The sequence below is a fragment of the Lepus europaeus genome, chromosome 10 (assembly GCF_033115175.1).
Source record: "Lepus europaeus isolate LE1 chromosome 10, mLepTim1.pri, whole genome shotgun sequence".
Taxonomy (NCBI): domain Eukaryota; kingdom Metazoa; phylum Chordata; class Mammalia; order Lagomorpha; family Leporidae; genus Lepus; species Lepus europaeus.
The window spans coordinates 48,102,467-48,125,927 of NC_084836.1; the positions used below are offsets into that span (position 1 = coordinate 48,102,467).

Genomic DNA, 23,461 nt, shown 5'->3' on the forward strand with positions numbered 1-23,461 from the left:
GAATTCTGGGCTCTTGGCTTTGACCTGGCCCAGTCCTGGTTGTTGTGAGCATTCGGGAGAATGATACAGAAGATGGAAGATCTCTCTCAGCCTTTCAAATAAAAACCAGAGTAAATAATTTTTAAAACTAGAAATAATTTCAATTATTTTATTTTACTTTTTAATTATAAAAGAGAATTTAAAGAGAACAGAAAGAAAAAAAGAAAGAACCTCTAAATACTTAGAAGTAAAGAGATTCTAAACAATGAGTATAGGTATTTTGCCGTGAACTCTGAAAATCTCTCTATATTATTCTGTCTTCACGCAACAAACTATTCCTGTGTTTTTTTCCCCTACACTATTAAAAAAAATGCTATGGTAGTAGAAGGTTATAATTTTGACTGAATTTTGTGAGCAACAGGAATGAGTCACCTGCTTTATATTTTTTATTCTTCCTTTCCTTAATGAAAATCTTCAGTAGTACAAGTAGGATGAAGTTATCTAAAGTTAGAAGTTTTACTTGCAGTGTCTCCTTGATATTTCATCAAAGAAAAATTATATAAACTACTGACTACCAACCAAGTATGGAATGTAAAGCACAGGTTCTGGGTATGTGTTTGCTCCTATGGCTGCCACAACGAATTACCATGAAGGTGATGGGTTAAAAAGGAAATGTATTCTCCACAGAACTGGTGGCAGGAGTCTGCCATCAAGGAGTCAGCATGGCTGGTTCCTTCTGGAGAATGGGGAAAATCAGTTAAATGCTTCACACCTTTGTTGTTAAAGTTAAATGCCTTAGCAACCTTTGTTGTTCTTAGGTTGTAGATTCATCACTCTGTCTTTAGTGGCTCATCCCTGTTTCCCTCTGGGCCTCCTTTCTGTATCTTTCAAGGACACTTGTGATCATATTTAGAGCTTTTCCTAAATCCAAAATGAGCCCACTTTGAGATCTCTGAGGGAGTAACATTTGCAAAGATCCTATTTCTAAATACAGTCTCATTCACGGAGTTTAGGATTTGGAAGTATCTTTTATTTATTTTTTGGAAGATTTACTTATGTAATTGAAAGAGTTACAAATAAGAGAGGGGGAGAGAGAGAGAGAGGAGAGAGCAGACAAAGATGCAGGAGAGAGAGAGAGAAAAAGAGACTGAGAGAGAGCGAGCCATTTTCCATCCACTGACCCACTCCCCATACGGCTACAATAAGTTAGGGCTGGGCCAGGCTGAAGCCAGGAGCCAGGAGGTTCTTCCAGGTCTCCCACATGTATAGCAGGGTCCCAAGCACTTGGGCCATCCTCTGCCACTTTCCCCAGGCCATTAGCAGGGAGTTGGATCCGAAGCGGAGCAACCAGGGCATAAACCAGCATACACATAGGATGGCAGAGCCAGCTATGCCACAATGCTGGCCCTGGAGGTATCTTTTAGAAGTTACTATCCAACCCATCGCAGTAAGTGCTTATGTTTTTAAAATTCCTGCTATTGGCAAGAAATTACAAGTTATCAAAGATCTACATTTCTCACCTCTGAGATATTTTGACATATACATACCATAAAACAATTTAATGATTAGAGAATATTTTGTCATAATTGTCATCTTGTTAAATAAGTGTTATAATACTATCATTAGAAAGAAGTGTAACATGAATTATTTTCATTTTTACTCTGAGATAGAATTAATAGAAGAGAAAAAGTCCCAAGTCTTCATCACAAGGAGGAAAATATACAAAAACAAAATGTTGGTATTGTTGAAGAATTCTCCTCACTGACAACAGCAATGTTGAGAAAATGTGGGGGGGGGGGGAATTTTTGTTAATAGTTATTGATAGTCAATGCAATAACCCTTATAGTCAATTCATCTAAACCTGTCACTATAATCTAATCATTGTGAATAAGTAACAATGCTTTGGAAGCTGCAAGTATTTTTGTTGGTTAATAAGCTCTGGCTTAGTAACTAATAATGATAACTATTGCAAGTTTAATTAGAATTGCTCCCTGAGTTGTCCATGTAAATCTCTATTAAATTAGGACTTGTATTATGATAAACAGGCTGTTAAAATAGAACTATTTTATAACTAATCAATAGGCATATCTTTGGAAAGATGATACAAAAGCTCAATAATATTATGCTTGAAATAGGTATCATACTAGGCAAAATACTTTCATGATAAGAAAGTGAATATTGGCATAAATAGAGGAAAAACCAATTACATTGTAAAGAAAAATTTAAATTAAATCAAGTTATTTTCAATAAGCATATCTCTGTAAAAATTAAAATACCTTGAAAGAATACTATCGACTATTTCCCTCCATGCATGGTAATAATATAATTTTTAAGGTAAAAATGTCAGGATAAAGCCCAAAGTGTTGGGACAAGGAAAATAAATGCATAGTTATTTTTGCATTTTAAATTAAATATAAAATCATTAATGCGTTTAAATTAAAACCTAAATGTGACTATAAGAAAATGAAGAGAAATATGTACTTACTAGAGTGGTATTAGCTCTAGGGACAATTAAAGTTCTTGCTATCCCAAAAAGTAAATTAAAAATAGAACCAGATTGGTAAATTCCTAAAGTAGATTATTCAGTCAAATATTTATCCCATTATGGACTGAACTAAGCATACATTGAATTCTCCAAATAACAAGAGAAGGCAGTACATTCATGGTGATTCCAGAGAATTTACAGAAAAGGGTGACTTAAAAAGTGCTTTTCTATACTCAAGCATAGCCACTTTTTAACTCATTTTATTAAAAGAAGACCTACACTTACACAAGTAAGTGCACAACTCAGGTTGGTTATTGCTGGCTATGAATATTTCACAATACACACTACTCTTTGTCTACATAGCTTTTCCAGAAGGTCTGTTTGATAATGTACTCTAATCTTAGAATAGAGATCCCCTAAACCTTTGAGGAAGGAGTATAATCAGTTAACTGGGATTCCTGCTGTTCTCAGCAAATAAAAACAAAATAAACTGATTAATTGTTTTTTTTTTTTAAAAAAAAAACTATAAATCATATAGAGGATGTTCTTGTGTTGGTTTAGATTCTGCTCAATCAGCTGAAAATTTTGTAAGTCCCACAAATCTAACCTTGAGAAAGGATATTGAGGAGGAAGACCATTTTTACACACTGTTGTTTGCACTTAACATTGCCTTTCCTTGTTAGCCCTAGTGAATGTGGGTCTTTCCTGTAGACCTCAGGTCAGTTGTCAATCTGCAGGAATTCAATCGAACTGATGGGTTACATTGTCCTTGTCAGAGTGTGCATCAAAGTTAAACTTTTACATTATTTGTATGTCATCTAATTAGCATCGGTCAATGCCACCCACGTGCTTTTGTTCACTGTTGACTCCCTGGTGCCATTTAGCATGTCCCAAAGGACACATGTATCAGACTAGTATATATTCAGTATCTAAATCAAGTACTGTACAAACAAGTAGACATATAACCAAGGAAGAAAGACGCCACAATATTTTAGAAGCAGAGTGAAAGCTAAAAAATCAAGTTGACTATTAACAAGATATCCTATTACCCAGACACAGACACATGAACCTGTCCCTGCAACTGCCACGTTGAGGGAGGCAGCTTGTTAAAGATTTTGTTTTCAGTCTTAGAGACTAAGGAGAAATAAGTGGATAATAAGTTGTCAAGAATGAAGATGATGTTGATGATAACTGGGAATGTCAGAAGTTGCCACAGAACTCTCTACTTTAAAAATGCCCATGGCCAAAAGCTTAGTGTCCATGCTGGGGTTAAGCAGGCAACACTTCACAACAAAATGACCAGCCATACCACTGAAACATCAAGTTTCTAGGGTCAAAAGGGAATGGAAGGAGGGTAATTACCCCTTAAGCTTTTTTCATAAACATATAATAAAAGTTGACCAAAAAAAAAAAAAGACCCTCAAATTTTGCATAGCAGAAAACCAGTCGAGAGTACTTTAAAATGTACATTACAAATATTCACCTCAAAAGGTTGTTAATGAAGAATGTTTAGGATGGAATTTGCACAGGGTTAAAATAAGCAGGGGTGCATAAAACTCTATTATTAGTATCCTGTTTTGTGCAGTGTGAAATAGGAAAGAAGTCAAACAAAATTATAATGTAGGATGCTGAATTACTTCATACTGAAAAAAACATATGAATGACTAAAAACACAGCTCAAATAGTTTTAAGCTACTTAACATCATCCACTGAGAATATAAGTACTTTTTTATAGCATCTTCCCTAAAGCTTTAGAAATTAAAATTAAATAGTTTTTGATATCGTGATGAAAAAAGGTAGTTTCTATGCTAGGTGTCAGTAGGAAGCTTAGAGATATACTACTTGACTAATAAAAGCAGTGTTAGCTAACTAGTGAAATAGTATTTTAAGTAAAATATTTAAACACATGTAGGAAAATCATAAAAAGTAGTTTGAACCTAAAGATATAAACTGCCAATTAATAATACAAAATTGAGCAAGCAGTTGCATATTTAAAGGGGAAATATATAAAAATGAAATTAAGAATTGTATGAGGTTTCTAGGGACATCTGTAAGAATAAATTCCAGGCATAAATCCTTGAAGTGTATTCCATATTCACATATCTGTATCTACAGATGTATGTATGTCTTTAAATAGATAGTTAAAAGCCTTTGAATTCTCAGTGAAAAGGATTAATAATAAATGAAATAAAAATATATTTATAAAAAATGATGAAAGAAATAAAACATTAGCATAACCTGCAAATGTTAGGGCTCAAGAGCCACAAGTTATGTTGGGATATACTTGCTATTCAGCATTGTCATTCCTCGACTCTCTGTGTCTCAGCCCTTCTTTAAGCATAGTCTCTGCTTGGGCTGTCTCCTCTACTCCTCATTCTCTCTATTTCTACTCCCACACTAGGTTACTCCAAAAACCCATGGGAAATGCATTTCAAGTATATATATTTGAATGCAAAATGTTTTTAAATTCATGCATATGAGGCTCAAAAACTTTACAGAAAATATATGAGAAAAATAATTTGTGGATTTCAATATTTTTACCAAAGAAAATTAACTTTAATTTAAACCTTTTTCATGTATGCTTGTTCTAGCGCAATGGCATTCAAAGTGAGTTAATTCTCTGGGTAAAACAGAAGTCTTTCCAAGGAGTACCTAAGGATACCGGCAGACTTATGGGAACTATTTCCAAATCCTAAGCTTTGATATAGGTGTGCTTTTTTTTAATGAAAGCCCTTCTATTTCCTCCCATTTTTTTTTTTTAGGAGAAACACTTATTTATTTATTTTTTTCATCATCTTCCATCTTGTGATGGTAAAGAGTGCTATAGCAGCAAGGACAAACCTCCAAGTATCAGTGATTTTTAGGAAATGAGTTTTTGAACTTTAAAATTTGTTAATTTCACAAAACTTGGAGAAGACCTAATCAAGGTGTTAAAAACAAATTTAGACTTTTATAATAGATTATTGTGTGATGTTTGGAACAAAATTTGAGAAGACTGTGAAAAATTGTGTCACATTGCTATTAAAAACTCTCTATTCTCATTTACTTATTTTTGTGTGCAGGATTTCTCAGCACTTTAACATAAACATAGGAATAAAATTAACAGTGAGACTTTTTTTCCTTCTAGTAATATGTAATATTTATTGATAAATATATAACCTAATTGAAATATGGGTCTATGGGCTGGTGCCATGGCTCACTAGGCTAATCCTCCACCTGCAGCACTGGCACCCTGGGTTCTAATCCCGGTCAGGGTGCCAGATTCTGTCCCGGGTGCTCCTCTTCCAGTCCAGTTCTCTGCTGTGGCCCGGGAGTGCAGTGGAGGATGGCCCAGGTCCTTGGGCCCTGCACCCGCATGGGAGACCAGGAGAAGCACCTGGCTCCTGGCTTCAGATCGGTGCAGCACGCCAGCAGCAACACACCGGCTGTAGCGGCCACTTGGGAGGTGAACCAATGGAAAATGCAAGACCTTTCTCTCTCTCTCACTGTCTAACTCTGCCTGTCATAAAAAAAAAAAAAAAGAATAATGGCTGGCGCCGTGGCTTAACAGGCTAATCCTCCGCCTTGCGGCGCCGGCACACCGGGTTCTACTCCCGATTGGGGTGCCGGATTCTATCCCGGTTGCCCCTCTTCCAGGCCAGCTCTCTGCTATGGCCCGGAAAGGCAGTGGAGGATGGCCCAAGTGCTTGGGCCCTGCACCCACATGGGAGACCAGGAGAAGCAGCTGGCTCCTGGCTTTGGATCAGCATGATGCGCAGGCCGCAGCGGCCATTGGAGGTTGAACCAAGGGCCAAAAGGAAGACCTTTCTGTCTCTCTCTCTCTCACTATCCACTCTGCCAGTCAAAAAAAAAAAGAAAAAAAAAGAAATATGGGCCTATGTTTTTTCTTTCATATTTAACTATTTTTATGTTGGGATGTGATCAAATTAATTATTGCAATGATAATTCAATTTAAGAAACAAATTAACACAGGTTTTGTGTTGACATAAATAATGACTTACTTGTGTGGGTGTTTCTTTCAGTAGAGAAGTATGATAGGGTGATCCATCAAATATTTTTGAGTAGAATTATATAAAAATCTGTGACTATTAAAAGTTTAATCATTTTTAAGTAGCTAATGGTAAGTAGAAATAGTTATTCTTTTAATTTCACTTAATATATGTAAAGAGCTTTATTTTAAAATTTCTTTTAGAGCCTGGTGCTGTGGCCCTGTCTGGAGTACTAGAATCCCATATGGGTGCCAGTTTGAGTCCTGGCTGCACCACTTCTGATCCAGCTCCCTGCTAATGCACGTGGGAAAGCATTGGAGGATGGCCTAAATCCTTGGGCCCCTGCATCCATGTGGGAGACTGCTCTTTGCTCTTGCAGCCATTTGAGGAGTGAACCAGAAGATGGAAGCTCTCTATCTCTTGAGTCTGGTGCCTTAGACCGCTCGGCCATCCTGACACACACTAAGCTCTCTCTCTATCTCTACCACTCTCTCCAAACTCTGCCTTTAAATTAATAAATAAATCTTAAAAAATTCTTTTAACAATACATGAAAGTCAAATCCTTGCAATTTTTAAAATGCATGATGGAGCACTTTCAATGCTAACTTAAACATGGTATTTTAATGGCTATAAATGGGAACAGTTTGTGTTCTATTGAATTATTCTAGAAAACTCTTTTTGATGCCTTTGTTTTACTCAACAAGACAAGCACTGATTGTTGTCACTCCTTCCTTAATAGCGCTAAAATCTCTATTACTTTTGTTTTTTCACTTTTAAATATTGTTACTTAGTACTCATCAGAACTTTGCACAAAATACAGTTTAAAACTTAACTACAATGTTATTCTTCATCAGTAGTTTTAATATGTTTTCTTCAAAAATATTTGGTAGAGTGCAAAATAATGATATTACTTTGGAAAGGAGAATGTGTAATTGTGGAATTTCAAATGGCTGAAGGATAGATGTATACGAGTTAGACACAAGAAATCTTACTATTGTCTTTGAAGATAATCTGTATTGGTAGTGCCAATTCTTTAAACCTGAAAAATGTCTTTTCTTAGAAAAATGCTACTATAACTTTCAAGGAAGTAACAAATACACTAGTGATTGCAGCTAAGTGGAGCTACTAAGCACAGCTGTATGGGAATGTGGGACAATTTAATAAAGTTATGGTATATATGCCAGTGTGGCATTCAAAATTACCATACACCTTTTTTTTCTTTTTACCTAGAAAACTTTTATTTAAGACATACAAACTTCATGCTTTTCATATACACAATTTTAGTAACATAGTGATTCTTCCCACCTACCCTCCCTTCTGCCCCATTCCCACTCTTCTTCCTCCCTCTCCTATTGCCATTCTTATTTTTTTTTTTTTACAAAGATCTATTTTCAGTTTATCCTCTTTTCATTTCCACAACCAGCTCTCAGGTCTGGACATTTTCCTGATCTTGCATTCATTGAATTCCCATATGAGGGTCTCTCAGAACCCCACAGATCTCTCTTTTGTTGCACTTGTCTGAGTTTCAGTTTTGTGTGAATATTTTCAACAATTTTTGTCTCTATTAACTCTACACTACCCTCTTAGACTTAGGATGTGTAAGGGCAGAAACTGCATTTTTACCACATGGTACCATTAGGTGCGTAAATAAATGACACATTCCAAGTGTCTAACATAGTGTCCAACACATACATATTTACAGAATGCATGAATAAAGGCACATATGCCATGTGACTAAATAAGGAAAAATGAACCAAAATTAGATCTATATGCAGAAATTGTATGATTTACTTAAACACAGAATAAGTATGAAATTTTGGATTGTCAGAGCTTATATAACCACAGAAGATTTGGAGGCGATCTCTCTAATTTAGAAATATGTTTGAGATTCTGAAATGTTAACTGATCATCTAAAACAGTACCTGTTTAATGACAACAGTAGCAGCAAAAGTTAATTCTTTACCCCAACTCCCTGGAAGCCTGGGCAGCCCTGTCTTTTCATTACTCATACAAACATCTTGATGAGTTCATTCTTCCAAACCTTGTAAAAGGGAGCTAACAACAACAACAAATCTCAATCTGAACACAGAATATTGATTACTAGAGGCTGGGAAGGGTAGGGAATATGGAGGGACTATAGATTTAAAAAATGGGGAAGTTGGCTGTGGATTATGGATTATGGAAAATGTTATATTATATTTAGTTTAGATTTTAAAAAGAGGGACTGGCGCTGTGGCACAGTGGGTTAAAGCCCTGGCCTGAAGCACCGGCATCTCATATGGGTGCCGGTTCTAGTTCTGGATGTTCCACTTCCGATTCAGCTCTCTGCTGTGGCTTAGGAAAGCAGTAGAAGATGGCTCAAGTGCTTGGGTCCCTGCACCCATGTGGGAGACCTGTAGAAAGCTCCTGGCTCCTGGCTTTGGATCGGCTCAGCTCCAGCTATTGCGGCCATCTGGGGAGTGAACCAGCAGATGGAAGACCTTCCTCTCTGTCTCTACCTCTCTCTGCAACTTTATCTTTCAAATAAATAAAATAAATCTTAAAAAAAAGATAGGGGAGCCAATAAGATCTGTGGCTCTGACCTGGGCATCCTTCGACTCCAGGGCAGGTCCATTTCCAGTGATCCAACTCTTTGCAGAGCTGCCAGTGCTCTTCACAAGCTGACTTCTGCTGAAGCCCAGGCTTACCACATTGAAAGCCACTGCAGTGGACTGGCCTGTTGGGTCTCCTTGAGGGCAGATCACTGTACAGATCAGCCATTAATAGGCCTGCCACCCATTGCTTCTGATGCCTAGCTTTCTTTTCCTCCTGGTTTGTGTTAAAGCAGACCAGAGGATGCAAGTCAAGGGAGTGCCCAGGTCCCATCTCTAGTCTTCGGTGGCCTGAACTACAAGTCTCTAGTCACAGGCATGTTCTGTAGTAGTTTTTCTAAGGTAGACAATGCCCATGAGGAAAATTATATTCTCACTTTAAAACTTTCTTTCCCTTTTGTCTGAAAGGGAGGTTTTTTCTATTTACTGTATACTTCGCTGATGGTGAAGTGAATCTAGCTATGGGATTATTATTTAAGTTCTTATTTTGGCTATGCTATTACAGAAAAATGTTAGCCATCTCTTTTATAAGGTCTAAAGATTAAATTGTGCATCCTACAGATTCCTTCATAATAGAATTAGTTTTCTACCTTGAAGAGAATAGAGAAATGAAAGAACAAGTTGGGCTTAGAATAGAGAAATGAGGGAGCAAGTCCTAGATCGCTTGCTGACAATAGCAATATCACATGAATACTTAGCAAACCAGATCTTATTGGCTCTAAGCTGAAAAGCCCTTCACTCAGCCCAACTTCCAAAGTGACCACTGCAGCTGAGGGTATGGTCAAGTAGGGTCAGCAACATTGCAGGCAGAACTGTAAATTTCTTGTTAGAGATGTCCCCTGCTTTTACCTGGCCAGCTCTCCTCCCAGGCCAGCCACGTAATGAAAGTCAACAGAGTGCCTTCCCCTAGGAGGTTCACACCTCCCTTAGGATATACCCCATGTGAAGAGATAGATAGGTCTGGGCCTCTTAACTTACAAGGCCTAAAGCCCACCAGATTATTATCAAGCCCCTTCTATCAGGTTCTATTTGCCTCTCAATCAGAAAACTTAATTGTAGCTTAGACAGCACCTTTCTTAGCTCCTCTAATAATGACTCTGTCCTTTGTTCTAGGCCCTGTCTAGTGCACTTGGGCCTCATTCCTTTGTAATCATAACCTCTACTCTACCACCAATGGCTCTACTCCCAACCTGTGTGTACTGATGGTCCTCTTCCCCACTTCATGCTGTATAATTGTTCAAACCTGGTAAATGTCACTCTTAGGATCATTGGTTACTATCCTCACTCTGTCTTTTATGACCTTGTCTAAATATGATCAGAGTCGGCAAACTTGGAAGGCTTCCATAGCCTTGGCAACTCATGATGACAGCCTAGGGTGGTTACTGGCGCCATAAACTAGAGTGTCAATTTGTTAGGTCAACAACAGGAGCCACTGTGCACTTGCTCCTCATGTGGGATCTCTGTCCTTAATGTGCTGTCCATTGTGATTTAATGCTATAACTAGTACTCAAACAGTATGTTTCACTTTGTGTTTCTATGTGGGTGCAAACTGTTGAAATCTTTATACTAAATTGATCTTCTGTATATAAAGAGAATTGAAAATGAATCTTGATGCAAATGGAAGGGGAGAGGGAGCGGGAGAGGGGAGGGTTGTGGGTGGGAGGGAAGTTATGGGAGGGGGAAGCCATTGTAATCCATAAGCTGTACACTGGAAATTTATCTTCATTAAATAAAAGTTAAAAAAAAAAGATAGGGGAAGCTAGGTGTAGGGTATATGGGGACTCTATACAACTCTACAGCTTTTATTTTATAAATTTAAAACTATTCTGAAATAAAAAGGTAAAAATATATACCTATGCTAGTAATTGTTCACTAAAACAGCAGGTCTGTCTGGTATAAGAACTTTAGCCTATGAACATTTAGAGTGGGACAGACTATGTAAAAAGAGAAAAAAGTAATATAAAACAACTGATAGACAAGGACCAGAACAACTCGAAAGCAGGGTAAATAGTTAGCCTTTATACCTTTGGGGAGACAACAGTGAGGTTTCCTAACTAAATATATACAGAACACAGTGAAAAGAGCCCTATGTCCCTCCAGCTTGATACTGTCTAATAAGAAAAACACTGATGGATAAGGATAAGATACAAAAGACACAGGTTTATCTGGAGTTCTTTATATGATGAAATAAAAAGAGCTATGAATGGGGCCAGTGCTGTGGCATAGCGGGTAAAGCTGCCATCTGCAGTGGCAGCATCCCATACGAGTGCCAGTTCGAGTCCCGGCTGCTCCACTTCTGATCCAGCTCTCTGCTATGGCCTGGGAAAGCAGCGGCAGATGGCCCAAGTGCTTGGGCCCCTGCACCCATGTGGGAGACCCGGAAGAAGCTCCTGGCTCCTGGCTTCAAATTGGCATAGCTCTGGCCATTGTAGCCATCTGGGGAGTGAACCAGTGCATGGAAGACCCCTCTCTCTCTCTGCCTCTGTCTCTCTGTAGAGCATCCTTCAAATAAATAATTTTTTTTTAAAGAAAGGAGCTATGTCTCATGAAGGGACACATGACATAAGCAGCAACTGAATAAGAAGAGCAAGGAGGAAAAGTAATTTTTACCTGGAGGCCTAGACAGGTGCTATTTCCTAAAGTAGCCTAAAAGGGAAAATGCCCCCTGTTCCTAACAGCTACAGTACTATTTTGTGCCGTGTTTGATGTTTCAGGTCACATCTTTGTAATTCTCAAAATTTAATAGAAGGTAGGCCTGACACTGAAGAATTCAATACATGTTCAAATCCCTACTTCCCCCATTTGAAATTCACACTGTTCATTACACACAGGTAGTCAAAGGAAGGCAAGGTGACTCTGCAGAAGGCTCATGTGTGAGTTCCTGTGAAGGTGAGGTGTTCTCCAGGCACTCTCACACAACTCTCACACCTGTTGCAGCCGGTCACAGGATTGCCACTTTTTCAGATGAAGAAGCTAAGGGACTTTCACAAGATTGTTTACTGGAATAATTCCCATTTGATCACAAGTGTCTCTGACTCTGAAAAGAATCATCTTCGCCTTTACCAGTGGTTCCCAGAGTGTGACCCTGGGCCAGCGTGATCAACATTACTTGGGAACTTATACATACAGGTTGAAGCAACTCAATCTACCTATTAAGTAGGAAACTCTGGGGGTAGAGCCCAATGAACTGTTTTTACAAGTCTATCTGATAATTTTGATGAATCTTTAGGTTGAAGAACTACTGGCTATGACATGTAACCCCATGGGCATAAAATGGTTGCTTACATGTCTGCAGAGAGTATTTGGGGTCTGTTGGGTAGTTTTTACTTGTTTATTTACTTATTTACCATTTTTGAACAAATAGGTATTACTAAAAACGTCTGCGGTAATTTTATATACTACAGAGCCACTTGCTGCAGGAATGGGGTGGGCAAGCAGAGGTGGTGGTGGTGGTGGTGGTGGTGGTGCTGGTGGTAGTGGTGCTGGGAGAAACTTAACTCCATCAGCTATTATTGTAAGCTTTTAAATTTTGTCTTTATTAAAAATAAAAATCATGAGATTATACACACAAAAAAAACTTAGTGCCTAAAATGTACTCAACACTCAATAAAGTATATATAGTTTCGATTATGATCACTATGATAGACAATACTATAAATAATATAATTAATTGCATGAGTAGTGAAAGTTATGTATTAGGTAGAAGGCAATATTCCTGAGATGCTCCTCTATTATCATTTTTACTAGAATGGTCTTAATTTGTTTTTAATTTTCACAATAATTTCTAATTGATTTCAATCTAATTTGTTGTTTCAGGGAATATTTAAGTAGGGTGAAGATGCCAGTTTTCAATGACTATGTTAGGGAATGGATATCAAGTACATAAAATCATTACCCTGTTTTGGTTTATAGCTTTAAATTGTACCATTTAACAGTATTTGAAAAATAATATGTTATTTCAGACACATATTTAATTTCAGGTTCAATTTATTACTTAGAGAAAACTCCAAAGTGCCATATTATGAACTTTGTATGGTTACTTGTACAACCTTGATAGTGTTTTAATACAGACATTTAAAGATGGTAATGTGTTCCCTATATTTTGTTCAATGAAATGTAGGCCCATTATTTCTTTTTTATTTGCATCAGCCAGTGAAAGAGACCATTTTCTTTCCCCTTTACTACATTTTTTTGATACATATAAAAAGGCTATCTGCCTCATGCTCACTCTCTTCCTCTCTCTCTCAATTTTATTCTTTTCCTTCTTTAAAGTGAAATTTTCCGGTCTCACAAGCTGCTGTTGGAGTTTGTGTTTTCCAGATTTTTAGATCATTTGTATTGTTCTCCTTGGAAAGTCTATCTCTAAAATGTGGCATTCTGCTGCACTTAGCACCTAAATTGCAGCCTAACAAGACCAGAATGTAGTTCAATTGGTTCTTCTGCATGACCTCACCATTAGAATTCAACAAGTGTAGCATTTGAATATTTTAACATGGATCAGAATACCAACGCATTCAATTTATCTTCCAGTATGATTCTTGATTTTTTCTCTGCGGTGCTAGCATTTCCAGCTATTCATTGCATCTTTTGGTTCTATTAGCTCTCCCTATACCAACTTTCACATCCATTCCATTTTCCTGATCCTAACTTCACTGATTTTATGCATGTCCCCAAAACATCACAATTAAGCTGCTTAGCAGTACCGTACCCCAAAGATTTTCAATTCCTGTTATTTCCATGACTCATTGTTCCTTAGCTTTATTAGCATAACTATACAACTCCCAAAACATTTTATAACTACACTGCTACATTACCTCTGGTATTCTTTTTCTTAGATGATTTATGCAAATCACTTGTTTTAAGGTTCCAGTTAACCAACAAACTGACTAGTCTATTGCCACAGGCTCAGTTCAAAAGAAATGTCTTCTTCCTTTCATTGACTTAATTTAAGAAAGTTAAACACAGCATTTGCTGCTAATGGATTGCATTATAATTGTATTATTAAATTGTCAACCAAAAAAGATTGATTAAACCTATGATCTTCACTCACAGGTAACTCAGAGGCATCATGCGCTGTGGCTGCAGGAAGCCACTTGTGTGAGCTGGGGCATGTCATGGGATGCTTAAGCAAGTTAACAAACACTCTGTTAGCTCGGCTTAGCCCAGCTACAAAATACAGGAAAGCAGAGAATACAAAAATAATGAAGAGCATGACTAAAGAGCTTTACACTGTTTGGATCAAATTTAATCATTTTAGCTAAGAAATTGCAATTATTAAAACCAAAATGAGCTGATATCTTACATATAAAATTTCACTTATAAAGGAATTATGGAAATGATGGATTTTTCAAGTGTACAAGTCAAAAATTACTATGCTTACTGAACTGAGAACAACCCACTTAGTTTACTTCTGCCTGGAATTCCTACATATTTGTACACACCCACCCCTTCCTCTGGTCTGGCCCTGTCCACCTAACAAATCTTAGTCATCCTCCATGAGTCAGGATGACACTCCTCCAAGATAGTATTCTCTCCCTTCTTTGTGTTCACACCCTGTCTTGTGTTTAGTTCTTCCTTAAAAACAGATGTACTGTTCATAGAGCTGTATTTTCTATTAATTTTGTGATTCGCTTCTTTTTGTTTTTTAGCTACCAGCTGGTATTGGGAGTTACTCCATAGAGTTTGTAAACTAAATGAGTTATTTTAAAAAGAGCATTTTCCCAATGGCCATATTTTTATTTGAAAATAGTTTCATTCTGTTTGAAAGGCAGAGACAGAGGACTTCTACCCATTGGTTCCTGAGATGCTAGCACAAGCAGGGGTCGATCCAGATAGAAGCCAGGAGCCCAGAATCAAACCAGGTCCTCCACATGAGTTGCAGGGGCCCAGATGCTTGAGCATCACCTGCTACCTCCTAGACTGTACATTCGCAGGAAGCTGTCATTGGAAGCAGAGCCCACATTTAAAACCCAGACACTCTGGGATGTGGACATTCCAAGTGTGGCAAATGCTTACTTTAGTAGCCATATTTTTAAAATGTACAAAGTAATTATGCTTGAATGTTACCTAGAGAAATTATGCCAAGCAATAGTATAATAGTATAAGACAAATTTTAACAAAGAGTTAAGAAAAGATATTTACATTAGTAAAGTCATTCAAGGGTTAAAAATAATTATTGGCTCTGAGAAAGGATATGTGTTTGTAGCAAAATAATTGAAAAATGGAAGGTAAGCAGAGAATACAAATTCTTTCATAATATACTTCAACTTGTTTCAAATGTATATATGCTATATATTTTAATAAAATGTTGGATTATTTTGCATTAATATTTGATTTCATGGCTTAATTGGATTTGGCAGAATTGAAGGACGTAATAAAAATAGGAAAAAATGTTTGCATAACATTTTAGGTCTAATGTAATGGTTTTCAGATGACCATGCCAAGGACAATCATTAGTAAAATTGAATAAATGATGATGTTTTTGTCCTAGAGGAGGCAGGTGACATCTTTTATCACAGTCTTCAAATATGTGATGGATCAATCAGCAGATGATACTGATAAATTATTTCCCTTTTAGCTTAATGTAAGATCAGGAACAAAAAAAATACTTCATGTTCACGTAAACATGAAAATGCTCCAGAAAATATTATGACAAAGTACTGAACAGAAGATGCAATAAAAGATTTCCTACAACGCCCTTTGAAGTAGAATAACTATCCTTTGAATTGCACAATTTAGATATTAAATATAAACCTACATCATTATTAACAAGCCAAGTACCAATTTATTCCTTAAGTAGGTAATACTGAGTATGGTTCTCTATATTTATTCAGAACAAGCTTCTTTCTTTGTGGCTCATAACAGGGATAAGCCTATAGTGGCACACAGCACCATCAGTACACATTGCCTCCTTGCTCCACTTCCTTTCCATGTAAATCTGGTTAATCATGGAGACCAGAGTTGAAAGAGGAACGGATATGAGTTGCCCAAAGTACAAAAAGAAATGGTGCATAAAATCCCTAGGAAATATAAAGACACTGTAAGAAGGTTTAAACACTGTGACAAGATCACTGATCTCTAATTTATTTTAATGTTCAATATTCCTTTTATTAACAAGTGACATTTAGTATAATGTTTTTCCCCTCAAAATAATTCTATTGAATAACTTTAACCTCATATTATGCATTAAGATGCTGTAATGTAAAATTCCAAGATAAAAGCTTAAGGTCATTTTCAAGGGTCACTGAATGGTCAAAGATCTCTTTTCATAACCTTTCTGCTTTTAGTTTTTAATATTCACATTTGTTATGCTACTTTGTTAATATTATATACTGGTAAATTTTTATGAATAAATACCACAATCTTTGTAAGGAACCTTAAATACTTTAGAACTGAATTTAATTATTTTCTTCTGCTTGGATAGCAGAACTATCAAAATTTGAAATAAGGTGATATTTCAAGTGAGTATATAAAGAATAAGTGCCTAGATTAAGAAAGCTTAAATTCAATGAAACATTCCAAAGAAAAGTATGTTGTGGCTTTCATGCTGTTGCCTTGTAAGTTGTGAGCCTAAAACAAAGTTTTGATGTATTTTTTTCCACTCTTGTTTTCTCTAGCTGATAAGTGGATGCACCCATGGAGACATCTGAGTACAGTATTACAGAAAAAAAAAAAAATCAGAAATTTGGGATTAGGTTCAACTTACCTGTTCCTGTTGCTGGAAATCCAATCTGAAATAAGTGTTGATGCCTGCTGGTGACAGTGTTTATTGCCAAAACTGCATGCCAGCATTATAACTTCTCTACGTAGCTCTCTAGATATCATCAAAAAGGATAAAAATTAATAAGCAGATTTAATACACAAAAAGAGTAACTCATTGCAAAATAGCAAATAAGCAAGTTATTGACACAAAAATACTTTTTAGACCTGGAAGTCTCATGCTGCTGAGTGAAGACAACTATCGGAGTGCAAGTTAAATATACCCAGTCTTCTCTAGAAATAGCATCCAGTGAGGGGCATGGGTTCCCATCTCAGTATCAGCAAAAAAGGCAGATCTTAAATTGAAACATTGCAAGGAAATGCCTTTGTTCTCATTATCAAGCAATAAAACTGTGCCACCCAGCAGCAGTCCTCCCAGGAAAATGAAAGGTAAGATGCAGAATCAAAGAGTTTGTCTCCTGCTGGTAAAGTCACAATGGTACTAGTGCAGTGTTATTTTATAGCTCTGGGGCAAAGGAAAAGAATAAGGAAATAAAACAGTACTCATGTTGATAGGACGCTTGAACAAGAGATCCATTAAAATTATTTTTTGGCCATCCAAGCTTGATGTATGTCGTTGCAACTTGCTTTAAAATATATTCCTAAATGGGGGAGGGATAAAACAAAGACAATATCACTTTCAAACTACTCCATGCTGACAAAGTTCTATAACAAAATAAAAAAAAAAATTAAAGTAGATCTACCTTTAAATACCAGTAATAGACACAGTAAAGCGTTCTGTAATTTTATTCAATTTAGTATTTTAAACGTAGAAAATAAGTATAAAATAGTATTGGAATGTAAGATTACTCTTTTTCCTTCCCAAATGATTAAGTAATTTACACAATATAGCATTTTAGATGAAAATTTTGTAACAAAATGAAGTATCCAATAGTCTAGCATTGTTGAAGTTGAGGCACAGAGAACATTTATGTGTAATGATATGGTACTTAATGTCAACAACTCAAACACCTAATGATATACTTAAATACCAGTACCCATAGAAGATATGCTTTTTCTTATTTTAATGTGGTTCTTGAAGTGTGTGAAAGGATGAAAGCACTGAAATTGCAGTAAAAGCAATTCTTAACTTCTACCAAAAATGAGGTGTTTGACATGATTCACTATTCAACAGTGCAAACATATACAAAAATGTATTTCATTTTTTGAGAAGTTTTATATCATATTGTCTCTATGTTAGGGAAAAAAGAAGTATAACATGCCTTTCTCTAGCAGATAAAATTGTATCATAATTGTAGTGACTCATTTTTTTGCCAGTCTGTTGTAAGGGCTTTAACAAAACTAACAACTATCAACAATCAAGCCAGGATTATTTATTTATTCATTTATTATCTTCCTTCCTTCCTTCCTTCCTTCCTTCCTTCCTTCCTTCCTTCCTTCCTTCCTTCCTTCCTTCTTTCCTGTACTTTTCCTTTACTTTTTAAATTATTTTTAAAAGATTTTATTTATTTATTTGAGAGGTAGAGTTACAGACAGAGGGACAGACAGAGAGAGAGAGGGCTTCCACCTGCTGGTTCATTCCTCAAATGCCCACAACAGCCAGAGCTGGGCCACTCTGAAGCCAGTAGCCAGGAGTTTTTTACAGATCTTCCATGGTGGTGCTGGGGCCCAGGCACTTTTGCCATCTTCCACTGCTTTCCCATGCCACAAGCAAAGAGCTAGATTGGAAGAGGAGCAGCTGGGACAGGAACTCATGGTCATATGTCCGCAGAGGCTTAGCCTACTATGCCACAGTGCTGGCCCCTTTTAAACTATTTAAACAGAGTTACTAACTACAGGATTATAATATTTTAAAAAATGAAACAACTCTGATGGTTTTCAGACAACTTAGATGGCACTAATAAACAGATTTCATGGAATGGCAATCAAGTTTTAAGTAATCCCAAACCTGTAGGTGAATTACCAGAGTCAACATTTCATTAAAAAATAGAGTGACGGCCGGCGCCGCGGCTCACTAGGCTAATCCTCCGCCTTGCGGCGCCGGCACACCGGGTTCTAGTCCCGGTCAGGGCACCGATCCTGTCCCGGTTGCCCCTCTTCCAGGCCAGCTCTCTGCTGTGGCCAGGGAGTGCAGTGGAGGATGGCTCAAGTGCTTGGGCCCTGCACCCCATGGGAGACCAGGATAAGTACCTGGCTCCTGCCATCGGATCAGCGCGGTGCGCCGGCCGCAGCGCGCTACTGCGGCGGCCATTGGAGGGTGAACCAATGGCAAAAAGGAAGACCTTTCTCTCTGTCTCTCTCTCACTGTCCACTCTGCCTGTCAAAAAAATAAAAAAAATAATAAAATAAAAAAAAAAATAGAGTGACGGTCAAGACACAAGGAAGGCCGGCGCCGCGGCTCACTAGGCTAATCCTCCGCCTTGCGGCGCCGGCACACCGGGTTCTAGTCCCGGTTGGGGCACCGATCCTGTCCCGGTTGCCCCTCTTCCAGGCCAGCTCTCTGCTGTGGCCAGGGAGTGCAGTGGAGGATGGCCCAAGTGCTTGGGCCCTGCACCCCATGGGAGACCAGGAGAAGCACCTGGCTCCTGCCATCGGATCAGCGCGGTGCGCCGGCCGCAGCGCGCTACCGCGGCGGCCATTGGAGGGTGAACCAATGGCAAAAAGGAAGACCTTTCTCTCTGTCTCTCTCTCTCACTGTCCACTCTGCCTGTCAAAAATAAAAAAAAAAAAAAAAAAAAAAAAGACACAAGGAAGGGTCTTAAAATAACAGAGGAGAAATAAATAGTGCACAAAGGTGGAAGAAAGCAATGTGGTAAGTTTATCAGTACTATCTAATCTTAATCTTATTCAAAATATTATTAAATCAGATTAGGTGAGGTCAGCAGTGCCATTTTGGTTTATTGGACTTCGAGCCTGGAAGCTCTGGTCAGGTAACATTTTGGAATGTTTGTCATGTCTTCATGCCCATTTGGATTATCTGTTGTTTGCTCTCCTCTATCCCCTAGGACCCAATTATGAATGGGATTCTTGCCTCAATGTTGATCTTATCCTTGTTAATTAAGGAAGTGAATTGAATTCACCATGCCCTTTTGGATAGAAATAATGACTAAGAATCTTTACGAAATATTCTCTATTCTGTTAAGATCTTTGGAATCCTTCTACCCAGGTGGAGTCCTTTGTGAACACAGAGCCCTTTAACTCTTGCTAAGAAAGTTTGAACTTGAAGGATTTGCCATGTATATTTGTTCTTAAATTCTGAAGCGTTTAAGCTTAATTGACACTTTTAGGCCAGAACAAAAGGTGGCTTGTATTAAACATCTTCTTCAGATAATTGTCATCAAGGCTGCATAGAAACCAGGACAAAAATGATAACAAAGTAGAAGAGAGAACGGAAGTAACTGAGGATCAGTAGCATGTAACAGATAATGAGAAAACAGCTTAGCTTCTGAAAATTAGAAAGAAGAAATTATATCTTTTTACATTGAAGACATTGTAGTTCTCCATGCGGTCCAGTAATTTATCCAGAGGATAAAGAGCTCGACTGGCAGCGTGCCAAGGAAGAAAATCCTTCTCTTCAGACAAGTATCTGATAATCTCCAGGGGAATATTCTGAGGCAAATAGCCAGCCCTGCAGTTAAAAAAAGCTAATGTTAATTATATGCACAAAAGATACATGATGATGCAAAAATGGAGATTTTACTTATGCAAACAAAAGAAAAAGCAAGATTCATCACACGGTAAAGAAAGCATACTCAGTAGTACAGAAAAATAAAATTACTCACTTTTTAAATATAGCCCTACTTAGGATGTCAATGCCCCTTAACGTATACAGACTTGGAGAGTAAAAAATTTGCATGGATACAAAAACACCAGAATGCATATTTTGTAAAAAGGAAAGAATTATGGAATTTGAACAAAACCAACCCTAGGTATTTTCTTTCACAGAAGCTCTTTTGAAGAAATAATTAATTGAAAACAATTGATTATTAAAATGTAATTTCAGTTTCTCAATGTATTCTCTTTACTTCTTATGTAACTCTGTATAATGACATTTACTACGTGTTGTTTTCAAAATCATGAATAAATTAATGTCAATTTACAGTTTGGCGTGTATCCATATTAGATTACAATATAAGCATTTTTAGAAATCTTTTTTTTTTAAAGTTCACAGATTTTCAGAGTCCAAATAAAAAAGTACAAAAAAACCTGCCTTTTTTTTTTTTTCTTCAACATAGGAGTTATGTCACCATGGGGACCAATATCAGGTGTTTTTCAAAAATGTTAAGATGTAGTCTTAAATTTATCTGAATACATATTGTCTACGAATTAAAGGCTATATCCATAAAAGGAGCCAAAAGATATTGTATTTCTCTATTTTCCAGCAGATTACATTTTAAATCCTTATAAAAGTAATATTCAATGACAATGTATATAATCATTTAAAATATGGTTTAGCCTTCATGTTTCTGCTGCATACAGTGACTATGTATATTGCTGTTTTTTTACATTAATACTTGCACAGTATGAGTGTTAGTGTAGCCTAAATTCATATATTAGGACCTAACACCCAATATTACACTATTGAGAGGTTGGGCCTTTGGGCAATGATTTAAGTCCTCAATGAGGGCTCCAGCCTCATGAATGGGATCAGTGCCTTTATCAAAGAGACTCACATGAACTCCCCTACTCCTTTTGCACAGAGCCATGTGAGGTCCTAGCAACAGATACCACCTTGAAATAGACACAATCTGGCACCTTGACCTTGGTCTCCTCAGCTTCCAGAACCATGAGCAAAATTACTACTATTTATAAATCACCCACTCTAAGCTATTTAGTTAAGGCACCCAAAACAGACTAAGACAATAATTAATGGAATGCAGATTTTAACACAGGGAACAGTGACCAAAGCTTATATCCCTCTTATCTGCATTTCATGCTATTGTAAAACACAGTATCTGCACATGGTGGAAGATGGACAGGGAAGAAGCAAAGCATTTTCTCATTTTCACTTAAAGTAAGTTTGCCTGATTATTTAGTCCTTATTCAATGTGAAAAGCAAAAATTACTCTGCAAATGAATATTAGCTTACAGCTGTGTTTATAATGTTCATAAAAAAACCAATTCTGAAGATTGTGCTCTAGCTTTCTTTGAATTAAGACAAAAGAATGCATGCCACTGAAATGATTTTGATTCAACCATGGTTGCAAGATCAACCATAGTTAATATCTGATGTAAATAAGAATGAAGACATAAGCCCACATTTCATATAATTTCAAAATTCCCTCACGTTTGAATGATTTGAAGTACATCTAGATTTGTACTACTTTTCACTATTTACATCCTTGTAGAAATAGCAATAAATTAGTCTTTGGCAATAATAATTATATGAACAGCTATCACTTACCTAGTACAGCATCTGAATAATAGTGTCATTTTCCTTTCATGGGTTTCTTACCCACTAAAGAGGAATGAATTTTTTTTAAAAAAAGATTTATTTATTTATTTATTTATTTATTTGAAAGAATTACAGAAAGAGAGAGGGAAAGACAGAGAAGGAGAGGTCATCCATCTGCTGGTTTACTACTCAAGTGGCCACAATGACCATGGCTGAGCCAGGAGGAAGCCAGGAGCCAGGAGCTTCATCTGGTATCCGCATGGGTGGCAGGCACCCAAGTATTTGGGCCATCTTCTGCTGCCATTCCTAGGCCATCAGAAGGGAACTGGATTGGAAGCAGAGCAGCCCAAACATGAACCAGAGCCCATATGGGATGATGACATTGCAGTCAGTGGCTTTACCCACCACGCCAAAATGCTGGATCCAGAATGCAATTTTTAATTTAAAATGATCAGTTTTTCTTAAACGAAATACAGCTTCCAGTATTTTATGATTTGTCTCCACTAAACATTTAATTCTAAATATTATTTAGCATAGTGATTATATTTACTTCCTCTAACATGCCGTGGATTATATCATATCAAAGTTGAAGATTTATTTAGAAGTTACTGTTATTTTGTTGAAGAAACAGTAAAAGTAACACTTATTTAGAAAAAAAAAAAACCTTCATAAACAGCTAACATCTTGCAAATCTTCAAATATGTTTGAAAAATCTGGACAGTTGTTTGCATCTATTTTTCCATAGGTTTAAACATGACAATCCTGTGTCAATCACAAATTATTATGTTTTATTTTTTTTCTATTCATGGATGGATATTATTTCATGACTTATCCTTTCAGAGCAATCTGACTACAAGCAAAAAGATGACAAATAATGAAAGTAAAGAGAGTAAAACTGAAGAAAGATCCCGAACCTCGCTATAACAATAACACTGCTAGCACAATTAGACAAATGATTTATCTTTCCAGCCCTCATATTTCTTGTCTATGAAATTAGAAGGCTGAGCCAGAAGACAGTCTTTGTACTTCAAAAACTATATATCTACAAATGAAATATTCTGAGAAATAATTACAATCATATGAGTATAATTTATTTGTTTAAAAACCTGAAAATACTTTATAGTCTTCATTCTTTAATTGCTTAGCATGTACAAGTTTAAGAGACAGGACATGATCTAGGCCTCCTACGATATCTGCTATGGTGTAAAGAACACAAAGACGCAAAGCTATACTGATAGACATTTCAAGTAATAACAAGACAAGTAAAGGAAAGTAATTCATGAAAAAGGGGTGGGTGTTCAGT

General features: G+C 36.9%; 1 protein-coding gene across 1 annotated transcript in view; it reads right to left on the reverse strand.

Annotated features, from left to right (window-relative positions):
- TRHDE (thyrotropin releasing hormone degrading enzyme) overlaps positions 1–23,461 on the reverse strand; it is a 429,130-nt gene that overhangs the window by 21,673 nt on the left and 383,996 nt on the right. The window contains exons 13-15 of the mRNA XM_062202069.1: positions 20,244–20,391; positions 17,307–17,404; positions 16,750–16,857 (exon numbers count right to left, since the gene is read on the reverse strand). Of these exons, the coding sequence (XP_062058053.1) occupies positions 16,750–16,857; positions 17,307–17,404; positions 20,244–20,391 (354 nt within the window). The remainder of the gene's footprint in view (positions 1–16,749; positions 16,858–17,306; positions 17,405–20,243; positions 20,392–23,461) is intronic.